We start from the raw sequence: 14,259 nt of genomic DNA on the forward strand, positions 1-14,259 counted from the left end.
CCTGAGCACTGTCCCTGGCTTCTTCCCGCTCAAGGCTAGCACTCTGCCACTTGAGCCACAGCGTCGCTTCTGGCCGTTTTCTGTATATGTGGTGCTGGGGAATCGAACCTAGGGCCTCGTGTATCCAAGGCAGGCACTCTTGCCACTAGGCTATATCCCCAGCGCTCCAAAAATTTTTTTAAAAAAGGTTTCTACTGAAGGTCAGATTGTGTAAACAGCCCCTGTGGCTGTCACCAACTGAGAACTGAGGAAGAAGCTCATTACCAGGCATGGGAGGCTCTTAGCATCCCACCCCGCTGTCTGTTCCAAAACCTTTCACAAGTTACAAGCAGGTCACTAACAATAAGCACCTGTTACACCTAGCTTGCGCTTATGGCTGTCGACTCTTTCTCAGTGGAGGGACCATCACATTACTGCTCACCTAGGCCAAGACAGATGGATCTTTTGCTCTTCAGTTCTTTTTTTCCAACCCAATTGACTCACAAATACAATTTAATAGGAATGGTTTCACCTACTTAAAAGCAATACAAGACCAGCCCCTAAAAACCTACTTCAGCTAATGCCCTATTGCCACAGTGGACAGTTACATGCTGTTTGTTGCTGGTCTGCTAAATCATAGCCTGTCATCATGATGCTGAGTCCTTTAGAAGACCAAGCTAGGATTCTAGCTCTCAATACTATAGTCAAATACACAAGCCATGTACCCTGACCATGTATAAAACCCCTAACTCAATATATATGATTGTCCCCATAAGCTCAAATATGATGATGATGATGATGATGATGATGATGATGATGATGACGATGATGACAATTAGCCAGTCCTGGGACTTGGGACTCAGGAGCTGAGCACTGTCCCTGGCTTCTATTTTGCTCAAGGCTAGCACTCTACCTCTTGAGCCACAGTGCCACTTCTGGCTTTTTCTGTTTATGTGGTTCTGAGGAATCGAGCCCAGGGCTTCAAGCATGCTGGGCAAGCACTCTACCACTAAGCCACATTCCCAGCCAAAGCTCAAATATTATTATCAATATTGTTTGCTAAGTTAGGAAAACTGTATTGTCTTTGGGGTTACATTGGTCATTACTAGCCTAACAGGAGTAAAAAAGACATCTTGGTGACCTATATAAAAATGTGACTTGTTAACTAAACATTTTAATTTATCTAAACTTGATTAAAAAAAAACAAAACTATCTGAGCTGGGGATATGGCCTAGTGGCAAGAGCGCTTGCCTCGTTTGATTCCCCAGCACCACATATACAGAAAATGGCCAGAAGTGGCTCTGCGGCTCAAGTGGCCTTGAGCAAAAGGAAGCCAGGGACAGTGCTCAGGCAAGCCCAGGACTGGCCAAAAAAACCCAAAAAACAAAACAAAACAAAAAAACTATCTGCACAAGTCTTGATTCTGTTTTTCTACTTTACTTTGCTTCTGTACAGTAAATTCTCTTCACAGATTACTTCCTGCCTTGATACTGTTGTAGATTTGAATTTTTTTTATGTTTCTAAGATATATGAGAAGATTTTTTTCTTTAGATTACCATTTTTGTGTTCTTAGAAATTATTCCATGAATAACCAAGTAGAATCCCTCAGATAAAATTCGATGATGATGAAACCCTTATCCCTTTGCCAATTGAAGCATCTTAAAAATGTATTTTGTCCTGACATCAGAGTGAGGCTGGTCCAATCTCTTTGAATGCCATCCGTGAGATCGAGCAGTTAAACATGGATGAGGAGGATGAGGATTTGGCAGGCTAGGTGTACCGTGTTGACCAGGAGAGCATTGGCAGAGGAGGTAGATAGATAAAAGAGATACTCCCGCGTCCCAGCAAAACCATCTACATAGTTTGGAAATAGTGACAATGCACTTTTTTTCCATGTAGGCTCCCCAGAGTAGATAGGTGGGGTCCAGTCCACACCTACTTCCTTGTTGTGCAAAATTCCATTGTCACAACTTCTGTGTGTACTTTAAAATTTTTATTTATTTTTATTGTGAAAAAGATATCCTGTTTTTCCTGGACTCTCTTATGGACATTTGTACCTGTTCATTGGCATGGAAGCCTGAGAGGTCAAGTGAAATCTCTTTGATTCACTCCCCCAAAGTGTTTCTCCAGAGTTCTATTACCCTGTGTTCGGTGCCTAATCTGGGCATGGATTAACCATGCTTGGTGGAGCTTTGGGAGGAGTCTTAGCTTTTCCAGTAGCTTCAGTGTTATTGTCAGTTCCCCAAGCAACAAGTAACTTTAATTTTCATTTTAAATGACAAAATATTCTAATAGCAAACATGATTTTATATTGTCCTGGGGATTTTGGCCAAGCCATTTAAAGTATGTGTCTCAACAAAGAGATCCACTGGATGAATTGCTCTCATGGTGGAATGCCTACCTAGCAAGTGCAAAGCTTTGAATTCAAATCCCAGTACAGTGACAAAATAGAGACCATCTTAATGGCGATGTCTGATTATGTAGCCAATCCTATATCATAAAATAATAAATGATATATAAAAATTGTACCTCTTGCCAGGCACTGGTGGTTCAAGCCTGTAATCCTAGCTACTCAGGAGACTAAGATTTGAGTATTGAGGATCAAAGCCAGGCTGGGCAGGAAAGTCCATGAGACTCTTAACTCCAACTAATCACCAGAAAACTGAAAGTAGAGCTGTGGCTCAAGTGGTAAAGTGCTAGCCTTGAGCTGAATTGCTCAGGGACAGTGACCAGGCACTAATTCAAACCCCACAACCGGTGCTCATGCACGTGTGCGCGCACACACACACACACATACACACACATACACACACACATACACACACCTCTAACTAAAGCTTTTTTTAATTTTTCTTTTTGAAAAGGTAATTGTCACAATCATACTGGGACTTATAATTGGTGCCATTTACTTTGGGCTAACAAATGATCCTTCTGGAATTCAGAATAGGTAAGTACATTTGATTTCTTTCTCCATAAAGGAAAGAAAGCAGACACAGCTCAGTACTGTACAAGAGAAACATAGAAAGTTTATTATGGAAAAGAAGTAGAGCAGGCTACACTACAGGCAGAGGAGGCAAATTTGGATCTTGAGGTGGAAATGATGTTGGTATCTTGTTCAAGATTATGAACATCTACTAAGATTGTTCCACCCATGAGCTAAAAGAAATCATGTTAAGTGAGGTCAGCCAAACTGAGAGACAAATGGCATGTGTTTTCTCTCATAGATGGAATATAAATGTAAAAAAAAAATTATCAAAATTAACTCCAGGAAATGGAAACAATGGGATCTTTCTTTGTCATTGTTTTCTTTGCTTTTTGTCTTTTTGTTTATCTGTTTTTGAGGGGGCTGGGGAGCCACAGAAAGTGGGGGGGGGGACACAGGGTGAACAAATGCAGCCGTGGTGCTCACTAGACACCATGTTGGAAATGAATTATACAGCTTGTGCGGGACATGAGGGAAAAACTGGGAGGAAGGGAAGCAGGAGCATTGTCCCAAAAGAAATGTACTCACCACCTGACTTGTATAACTATAACTGTAACTCACTGTACATTATCTTTTTTTTTTTTTTGGCCAGTCCTGGGGCTTGGACTCAGGGCCTGAGCACTGTCCCTGGCTTCTTCCCGCTCAAGGCTAGCACTCTGCCACTTGAGCCACAGCGCCCCTTCTGGCTGTTTTCTGTATATGTGGTGCTGGGGAATTGAACCCAGGGCCTCATGTATACGAGGCAGGCACTCTTGCCATTAGGCCATATCCCCAGCCCACTGTACATCATCTTTACAGTAACAATAATTTAAAAAAATTCCATCCAGCAGCTTTACAATGCTGAATGAAATATTGGAACCTTTTCCAGAAGAATCATATTTTAGGGTACAAAACAAGTCTTAACAAATAAAATTGAAAGAATTTCCTATATTCTAATGGACAACAACAATTGAAACTACAAAAATATTCAAACACATGGGGCTGAATAATGCATTATTGAGTGAGCAGCAAGGTCATCAAAGAAATAACAGGGAGGGGGAATTTTAAAAACCTTCAGAAGGCTCATGGGGTTGAAATAAGAGCCAAACCTTAGGGGGAAAAAGAGTGTTGACAAGATAAGCAGCGGCAATAATTTCACTTCTGGATGCTTGTGCAAAATATTCAGAATCACTTTGTGGCAGAGAGATCTGCACTACCATGTTCATTGTGAACAGTAAGTCACAGTAGCCAAGTTATATAGTTACTGGAAATGTCCGTGATCAGGTGAATCCCTAAGGAAAATGTGATATATAAACACAGAGGGTCACAGCTTTGTCTTAAAAAATAAATTTTGTTATCAGTGACAACATGGATGGCATTAAAGAACCAGTATTGTAAGTAAAGTGAGACACAGAAAGAAACATCATGAACATAAAACAACTGAATTCTTTTTTTAATGTTTATGTTCTAATTTGGTATTTATGATGCACAAAATGTTAGAAATGGACTTGGGTTTACTGCAGTAGAAATATTACGCATACACTTAATAAAGCAGCTATCTAGGTGCTGTTGTTGAGCTTGTATGCTCAAGGCTCACATTCTACCACGTGAGCTGTAGCTAACAACTGAATTTTTAAAAGCAGAGGGTAACAGATGATTCTAGAACCCAAGGAGATGGGGGAGTTGAGCTGATGGCCAAAGGGTACCGAATGTCAATGAGACAGGAAGAATAAAGGTTTTTTTTTTTAATTCCCTTTGCCATACATTGCACAATACGGTACTGAAAATAACAAGCAGCCTTTGAAGCTACTCCCTTTCATGGCAGAGGCTACTCTGCTGTTTCTTCCTCTTTTGGGGCACTCATACCATTCCTGGGGACTACTCAAAAATTCATCTAAACTTCATTACCTCCAAAAGGCTTTATCTCCAAGTACACAAATTCATTGTAAGGCTTCAGCATAGAATCTTTGGTTGCTGTTGTTGGTTGTGAGTCTTGAACTCCAGGCCTTGGCACCATCCCTGAGCCTCTTTGTGCTCAAGGCTAGCACTCTACCACTATAGTACCACTTCCAGTTTTTAAGGGGTTAACTGGAAATAACAGTTTCATGGGACTTTTCTGCCTGGGCTGGCTTCAAACTGTGATCCTCAGATCTCAACTCCCCGAGTAGCTAGGATTATGGGTGTGAGCCACCAGCACCCAGCTCAGCAACCGAATTTTAAAGGAACATAATTCAGTTCATCACAAGCTCCAACCATACAGTTTTACAATGTGTTATAGTATGGGGGTCACATCAAGACCACTGTGGAGACGCAGAGATGGGGCAGAGACGTCAAAGGGCCATGCTTCCAGTTCTGTATTAACCAGATCTATTGAATGGTGTGTGCTTTGTGGAATGCGTTCTTTGGTTAGAAAATCTAACATGGGCATATTGAGCTGACTGCACCTGTGTTGTCCTGGCAGAGCTGGGGTCCTGTTCTTCCTGACTACCAACCAGTGTTTCAGCAGCATATCCGCTGTGGAGCTCTTTGTTGTTGAGAAGAAGCTCTTTATGTGAGTAGCTTCCAGTTCTGGGGCGGGGCAACATGACTACCAAACTGGGCACATCCTGTGTTAACCAAGGATGCCATACCGGGAATTACCGGTATTTTTCTTTTCTCTATTTATAATAAGTACATTTGTGTGTACATAATGTATGTGTATTGTGTATGTAAATTATGTATATTTTAGTGCATGCAAACTTTTCAAAATGATAGTGATTCCCATTATTAATGGAAGTCAACTAATCTGAGCAAGTGGAAAGAAAGATCATGACACTAGCTACCAAAGAAAAGGAATCTCAATTTGGGGGTGTAGTTTACCAGTCCCTAAGCTGCTGAGGAAAAAGCAGTAAAGGGGTTGGAGAGCATCCTTTGCTTTTGTCAGAGCTTGAGGCATTTGGTAGAGACTAAGCAGTGGATTAACAGCAAATTGGAGGTGAGGAGGTCAAGTTGAGAAAGAATGGAGCAAGTTTAACCGTTGGTGGATAGAGGAGTAGAAAGAGCCAGAGGGAGGCATTACAGTGAAATTGTCACTGGTGTTTTTGCAAAAATGGAAGAGCTGTGTCTATGTTTACTTGCCAAGGAAAATATAGAGGAAGAGGAAATGACAGTACTGCTAGAAGAGTACTAATGACTAGAGGAATACGTCAGAGAGATCAAGGATTAGGATTTCATAGCTGGTAAAACTGTTCTTTGGAGGTGGGCTCATTGAAGGAAGAAGTTATCATATTAGAGTAGCTGCAGTGAAAAGGGTCTAGGGACCTGCAGTGCATTGGGGTGATTTGGAGAGCGGTAGCTTCTCCTTTGTAGCCAGAAGTAGGGAGGGGCAAAGCCTCCGTTAGCTGTGCAGCCGACCCCTGCAGAGCCACAGCATAGGAGAAGTATTCTCTGAGGATGGTGGATTTGCTGCAGACCCTGCTTCACTGCATGGGGAGTTCTGGGTGAAAGGTATACAAGGGAGGTCTGTGAGGAGAGAGAGAGAGAGTGAGAGCTGGTGCCCAGGATGCTGGCACCTGAGAGGGTGATGAACATAGAGGTCAACCCGGGGTGTGGGAAGCTACCCTGTTAGGCCCTTAGGACTGCAAAAGTCTACAACAAGAATCTCATCTGCTCTGTGAATTCGGGAACTCATCATGTATGTGTATTTTTTCTGTAGACATGAATTTGTCAGTGGATACTACAGAGTGTCATCTTATTTCTTTGGGAAATTGTTTTCTGATTTATTTCCCATGAGACTGTTGCCAAGTATTATATTTACTTGCCTACTGTACTTCATGTTAGGTAAGTAACCCAAGGTTGTGCCTTTATTCTTGGAAAGAAAGTGTACTTAATTTCTCTATGTGTATTCTTATTTACCTTTCTTTGTATCTCCCGACTGATATACTGATATACTGAGATATCTAAAGAGAGATTTGAAAAATTAATATCTAATGGCAAAGGTTTGGGGGCTTATTGATTTCATAAAAATATTTTTTGTTATATAGAGATGGATTCTTTTGAGCCTCACCCCAAGCTCACTGCTTTAAATTCCCTTTATACCCACCAGCTTACCCCCAACCCTGCCACAAATACCTGCTTTGACACATCACTATAGAATGAGAATCACCGATAGAAGTTATATTTCTACATTATAGAATTATGCATGGAATCTAGATATCAGAATTCTGACTGGAATGACCCAAGAGCCCATTATCATTTGTGAAATGTTTTAAGAGGCTTATTTAATCCCTGTTTCCCATCCTAGAGTTAGATGCTTGTCTAGGACTACCGTGGTTTGCATGCACCCCTCCCGTCTCCCAGGCATTAAAAACACTAGGAGCTCATGTATTCCTGGCTAGCCTCCTCGTGAAGGGAGTGCAGCAATTTTTGAGTGGTGTGCACATAAGTGGACAAATAAAAGTTTCTACTTCTAAGTTTCCTGTGAGAGGAGACCGTAGAATTTGGGCCAGTCATGTTGCCTGTAGCTCAGCATCACAGAATGTGTTCATCATTACACATAAAGGAGCACAAATTTTCTGAGAAAGAAAATGGATGACAACTTGATGCAGTTCCATAGAGGGAACCAATGTGACCCAGAGGCATTGGACTGTGAAATGATGATATTACTTTCTCCAATTATTGTACTGTTATTTATATAACATCTAGCTTTGGTGACGTAGACAGCTGGGTTGATCTCTTCTTTTTTTTCCTAAGGACTGAGACCCTCGGTGGACGCTTTCTTCATCATGATGTTCACCCTAGTATTGGTGGCTTACACAGCCAGCTCCATGTCGCTGGCCATCGCAGCCGGTCAGAGTGTGGTGTCTGTAGCCACGCTTCTCATGACCCTATCTTTTGTGTTTATGATGGTAAGTAGGAGCTGTGCTTCTCCAAGATGGAATTTTCCCCTTGTTCCTTCAAGATAGTCACCTGTCCTGTAATACTTTCTTGGGGAGTCTATATGTGGGGTTGTGTGTTTATAGGTGCTAAAATATACGTTATTTTAGAGGAGGTATGAGTTTTCCTCACAGCCCTTATCCAACCTGCTTTGCTATTATTTAATATAGACAATATAACTTCATTAACAAATTTTTACTAATGGGATTTTAATTCTTGGTGACATATTGAGACACTTTGGAACTTAAAAAAAATGAGAGGTTTGATTGGTTGGTGCTGGTGATAGGACAACTGCAAGCTGTTTAGCTATGGCAGATGGTACAGCTGGAGTCCCTACTCTTCTGGGGGCTAGCCAGGGTTAGCTCAAGTGAAAATGTATGCACAAGCCCAGCAATACCATTTTTCACACCCTAGTTCAATTAGTACTAGCTAGCTCCCATCTTATGTGAACTGTGTAGATGTCTATTCTTCTTGAGAAGTTCTTGCCATTTCCATGAACAGCTTTACATGAAGATACTGGCCATATTTTAAAAACCTATCACCAAAAGACTCACAATTAGTTGAGTTGAAGGTATATAAGTAAATTGTGTCAAAATAAAAAATCTACAAAATAAATTGTACCTAAGTTTCAATGTGTAATAAATACAATTGTAATAATAGTATTTATTCAAATAAATGGCAATACAATTCATTTTGTAGCTTTTATTTATTTTTTTTATCTTTTCATCTAATTAGTTTTTTTTTCAAATTTTTATTGTCAAACTGATGTACTGTAGCTTTTATTTTTTTTATTTTTATTTATTTATTTATTTTTGCCAGTCCTGGGCCTTGGACTCAGGGCCTGAGCACTGTCCCTGGCTTCTTCCTGCTCAAGGCTAGCACTCTGCCACTTGAGCCACAGCGCCGCTTCTGGCCGTTTTTCTGTATATGTGGTGCTGGGGAATCGAACCTAGGTCCTCGTGTATCCGAGGCAGGCACTTTTTGCCACTAGGCCATATCCTCAGCCCCTGTGGCTTTTATTTTTGACACCATTTTAAACTTAGAGAAAAGCTGCTGATTTGGAACAAAGACCTTCCATATATTTTAGTCATTATTCCATTCACCAATTGTCTGTATTTTCCTCCACAATCCTTTCCTATGTACCTATCTAATACTAGTTATATAAAATTTTTGTCAATTTTACTTCAAACTTAATTTTACTTAATGTATATCCTGCAAAATTCAGAAACATGAGGAAAGGGATGGAATTGGGAAAATGGGAGAGAACAATGAAAGGAGTGACACTGATCAAGATACATTATATTCACAAACTGCTTTGTTGAATAGTAACTCTTTTGTACAGCTACCTAATGATTATAAAAAATAAAAAACAAAACAAACTGTTTTGTTGAATGGTAACTCTTTTGTACAGCTACCTAATGATTATAAAAAATAAAAACAAAACAAAAAATGTAAAGGGTATGAATGGGTTGTTTTCAAATTGGGTGATATTTGAAAAATAAGAGACATGTATCTTAAGATTTTAGCTTGTGTGTTGGAGGCAGAATGTTGCTATGTAGCCCAGCCTGGACTTGAACTCATGATCTTCCTGTGTGTCAGCCGGCTGAGGAACGTGTGTGCTACCATCATACATGTAACAAATACATGCATATGAACCTTTCTACATGTAGGATTCTTGAAGAGGGTCTTGTTTGGAATTTCTCATGTAATTGCTGGGCTGGTTCTGATGCGTACCTTTTAATTTTGTAGATTTTTTCTGGTCTCTTGGTGAATCTCAGAACCATTGCATCTTGGCTGTCGTGGCTTCAGTACTTCAGCATTCCTAAATACGGCTTTACGGTAAGCAGTCCTCCTGATCCCTGGGCCTGGATCCCCTTCTGGGAACATCCAGACTAAAGCCTTGCTGTATCTATCATTTCCCCTGCCTTGCGTGAGAATGTCTCCATTCCAGTGGTCTCCTTCCAGGAGGAATGGAGGATTTCCTTTAAGCTTTGTTTAGCACAAGGTCAGGGGCTCATGTGGAGCTTCCCTTGGTTACACTGTTGTTTTGGAAGGGGGGGGAAGGGAAGTGGGGAGAAATTTCATTGTAAATGGGAAAGACTGATTAATGAAAAACATATTATTGTGTTTCCGGTCAAAGGAAATACATGAGAGAATGATGCAGTTTCTATCAAAAGAGAAGTTAGAAGAAATACAAGTCTTTTGAAAGTTAATCACCTCCAAAGAATACTGTGTCTTTACACAATTGACTGAATTTCTAAGTCTCGTAATTCTAACTACACTTGTTGAAAACAAGCATGTACAAATGTTTCCTCAAGTTGACCATATACAGCATCATCTCATGTTTAGTGTTTATAGGGATGTATGATAGGTTGGGAGGAAGAAGAGAACTTTGTACACATCTAGCAGAGGCCTCTCCTCTCGGCCAGTGTAAGAAACATCCCAACCCTGGGCCTCTGAATTGTTAGGGAAAATAACCCTAGCTGCTTTGATGAGGTACAGACAGTGTGGAGATGAAAGTTGGTATGTTTTTAGAAATAACAAGGTAGAACTAGAGACAATAACTGAGTTATTCCTTGGAAACTTTTGGGAAGTTAAAACTATTTACCTTTCCCTGGTCCATTTTGTGTCACAGGCTTTGCAGCATAATGAATTTATGGGACAGAACTTCTGTCCAGGACTAAATACAACACAGAACAATGGCACCTGTAATAATGACTATACAATGTAAGTATGCATTCAATGTCCCAATGGGGTTGCTACTTATCATGGGGTGATGTAGAAGGCTACAGGAAGCAGAGTTGGTATATGTCATTTTCTGAGCCTGTGTCTTTCTATCTAGAAAGGGAATTGTGCACTAATGCATGTGAACATGTTGTATAACATCTGTTCTGTTACAGTGAGACTTGTGTTAAATGTGGAAAAATTTCCTATGAGTTACATGTTTGGGCTTTTTAAAAGACTTTTTGATGTTTGATCTCAGCCACAGCTGAGATCCTCCTGTGTATCTAGGATTACAAGCATGAGCCACCACTCCAGAGAGAGAGAGAGAGAGACAGAGAGAGAAAGAGGGAGTGTGTGTGTGTGTGTGTGTGTGTAAGAAACACATTTTCAGCTTGATGCAGGTGGCTCACTTATCCTAGTTACTCAGGAGGCTGGGGTCTGAGAATGTTCATTCAAAGCCAGCTCAGGTAGTAAAGTCTGTGAGACACTTATCTCCAATTACCCAGAAAAAAAACAACGGAGTTCGAGCTGTGGCTCAAGTGGTAGAGCACCAGCCTTGGGTGAAAAAGCTAGAGGACAGTGCCCAGGTCTTCAGATCAAGTGCCAGTACCCACCCCCCCCCCCCAACACACACACAGAGAAAGAACTATTTCAGGAAGTTGAGAAAGAATTTTTATTTATACAAAATGTCATTGAAACAAATGTCAGGGGCTAATAGAATCGGGGGATTTTGTTTAAACGTATTAATATTTCTCTGATGGTTTTTTTTAAATGGTTGTGATCAATACATAAGTGAAAAGAGAAAAAGCAAATGTTGGTATTCTAAATCCTGGATGTTCAAATAGTACATAAATAAATAAAAATACAGCCAGCTTCTCTGTTGAGTCACAGACAGGGTAGCCCTCTGGAAGGAAGGGCCTTTGCTATCCTGTCCACGCTCACTGATTTGATCTCGGTGAATTTTTTGGAACAGAAATTCCCTGCCAGCCTCCTGGTCAGGAGAAAGTAGACAAAAAAGTGGAATGAGACAAAGAGAAGCCCCAACTGGCCTCATGTTCCCATAAACCCCTTCTCCAAAAAGGAGGAGAAAATGACTCTTAATAGCATGGCTGTCCTTGGAACTGCTCAATCCCAAGTGCTACCCAGGAAGATAGCGGGCACTAATTAGGGCTGCACCAAACAGCTTTATTATTAGGTGCTTTTCTAGCATTGGCAGGGCTACCCTGTCCTCTCTGCTCTGGCTGCTGTCTAGGGTGTAATCTCATTCCTGGGCTGCTGGTAACATCTTGTAACCGAGTGTCCGCCATGCTCATGGCAGTCTTAGCCACAGAATGTGCCTGTCAGGAAGCCTCGCTCCCTCTGTGCCTAGTGTCCAATGCAGCCTCTGTGCTTGGGATGGCTGTGTTGTGGGTGAGCAGAATCACACAGCCCAGAAGATCTTGGCAAGGGCCTATGGCCCACGAAGGGATAATTATTAATGATCTGGTTTACCAGTAGTGTTCTTTAACAAAGGAACAATGACTATTCAGAGGAAAATTTGATAGAAGCTGGGACTGACTTCTGGGTTTTTTTTGTACTGATTTTCAGATGCAGTGGCGAAGACTACTTGATCAGTCAGGGCATCGAGATCTCACCGTGGGGCTTGTGGAAAAATCACTTGGCGTTGGCTTGCATGATGATTATCTTCCTCACAATTGCCTATCTAAAATTGTTATTTCTTAAAAAATATTCTTAAATACTTTTAATGTCTATGAAGTCCCTTCATATTAAAAAAAAAAAAGATTACTTTGACTTATCGCGAGTATCCAGTGAAGCATTTTTGTTGGCGTCTTCTGCTCAGCCACCAGCACACTGTGGTTCAATAAGATTACTTTAACAGAAACATAGCTTACATCATGGCAAGTCAGTCACACATATAAATATATTATAGTTTAATAATGTAGTCTTAGCTTTACCACCTCCCTCATACACTTGCACAATTTATTTACATCTTCATTCTAATCGTTGCCACAATAGGGAAGTATTTACCAGCAATACTTGCCTTATTAGTTGAGGGCAATGTAGCATAAAGTACAGTTTGGCAGATTTCCATAAAATAAAGACACCAGTGCATCATCCCCCAGTCCAGAAATCCCACCCTATCAATAGACCTGGAAGCCCCTCATCACCACCCTCTAGTCACTGCTTCTTCTGACTTCAGGGGCTGTTCCTGGATGGACCTTTGCCATTTCCTCTCTCTTGCAATTATCAGAGCATCAATTCAGCCCAATTTCATGGTTTTAGGGACAGGGGTACATACTTGTCTCCCTGTCATTTTTAAATATGCTTTTAATTCTCAGGTACTGTAAATCAACAGGAAAGTTGCAAAGTTAGTACAAAAAGGCCCATGTGTCCTTTGTTCAGATTTCCTTACTGTTAACATTTTATGTTCTAAGATCCATTGGTCAAAACCTATGCATCAACCTTGGGATATTGTTGTTTATTAAGTTGCATATTCAGTTCATAGTCCATCAAGCTTCCACTCATTTTTTTTGGGGGGGGGCAGGATCTGCTTCAGGAAAACACATTTCTCTGTGTGTGTGTGTGTGTGTGTGTGTGTGTGTGTGTGTGTGTGTGTGTGCGCGCGCGCACCAGTCCTGGGGCTTGAACTCAGGGTCTGGGGGGATGTACTAAGCTGCTTTGGCTTAAGGCTAGCTCTCTACCACTTGAGCCACAGCTCCATTTCCTACTCCATCTTTTAAAAGCAAATACTGTCAGAAATTAAAGAGTTTAGGCAATCATCAGGACTTTGATTTATGTGTCATAAATGACTAGCCTCTTAGTAAGTGCCTTGTCAGATTAGTGCAACATCATTCTGGGGTAATAACTTTGTATTTTATGGTGGAACACTACTGGGTTTGAACACAGGGATTTCTACTTGGTCAGCTAGCCCTCTACTAGTTGAGCCAGGCTTCCACCCAGGCTTTCTGTTTGCTAATTAGAGATGAAGTCCTGTGAAATTTTCTGCCTAAACTGGCTTCAAACTAGCATCCTGAGTAGCTAGAATTATAGGCATGAGCCATAAATGCCTCATAAGAACTAATTTGTCATTATGACACAAATTATAAAATACTATTTTTCATGCTTGATGTGTGAACTTCAAAGTCTATTTTTTTTATTTTGAGTATATTCATTGACCTTTACTCACAGCTATTTACTCACAGTTTCTTTCATACGTACTTGTTATACACAGAAAGAAAAATATATCAAATAATAAACAAAAATAGCCAGAAAATGTAATGCCTATTTTTAAATTTTGTAAGCTAATGTCCAAATATATTCTTTTATATTACCTTCCTTTTGTATATTGGTCACATTTTATGTCTTTTCATTTAATTTTGCTAAGAAACAAATGACACTCCAAGTTATGGAAACAAGTGATATATCATTTTTGTTGTTATTTTCAACATGTAAAATTATGCCCTTTTTCTTTTGTATTTCTTTTCCCTTGGTTTTACCCTGTATATCACTGTAACTGATTTTGGTACCCTGGATATTGTATATACTTGTGTTGGAACTAGGGAATAGAAAGGGAATACCAAAATTGAGAGAAAAAGGATCAAAAGACAAACCAATGCAACAGCAATACTTACAAAACTATATGGTGTAAACCAACTGTACAACTTGGGAGGGGGAAGGGG

General features: G+C 40.5%; 1 protein-coding gene across 3 annotated transcripts in view; it reads left to right on the forward strand.

Moving 5' to 3' along the window:
- Positions 1 to 12,375, forward strand: part of Abcg2 (ATP binding cassette subfamily G member 2 (Junior blood group)) — a 103,754-nt gene extending 91,379 nt beyond the window's left edge. For all 3 annotated transcript variants that reach the window (XM_048364661.1, XM_048364660.1, XM_048364659.1), the window contains exons 10-16: positions 2,844 to 2,926; positions 5,403 to 5,492; positions 6,636 to 6,760; positions 7,673 to 7,827; positions 9,605 to 9,694; positions 10,491 to 10,582; positions 12,167 to 12,375. In XM_048364661.1, coding sequence (XP_048220618.1) covers positions 2,844 to 2,926; positions 5,403 to 5,492; positions 6,636 to 6,760; positions 7,673 to 7,827; positions 9,605 to 9,694; positions 10,491 to 10,582; positions 12,167 to 12,314 — 783 coding nt within the window. In that variant the 3' untranslated portion in view covers positions 12,315 to 12,375. The remainder of the gene's footprint in view (positions 1 to 2,843; positions 2,927 to 5,402; positions 5,493 to 6,635; positions 6,761 to 7,672; positions 7,828 to 9,604; positions 9,695 to 10,490; positions 10,583 to 12,166) is intronic.
- Positions 12,376 to 14,259: the final 1,884 nt, after the last annotated feature.

This window comes from Perognathus longimembris, chromosome 16 (genome assembly GCF_023159225.1).
Source record: "Perognathus longimembris pacificus isolate PPM17 chromosome 16, ASM2315922v1, whole genome shotgun sequence".
NCBI lineage: Eukaryota > Metazoa > Chordata > Mammalia > Rodentia > Heteromyidae > Perognathus > Perognathus longimembris.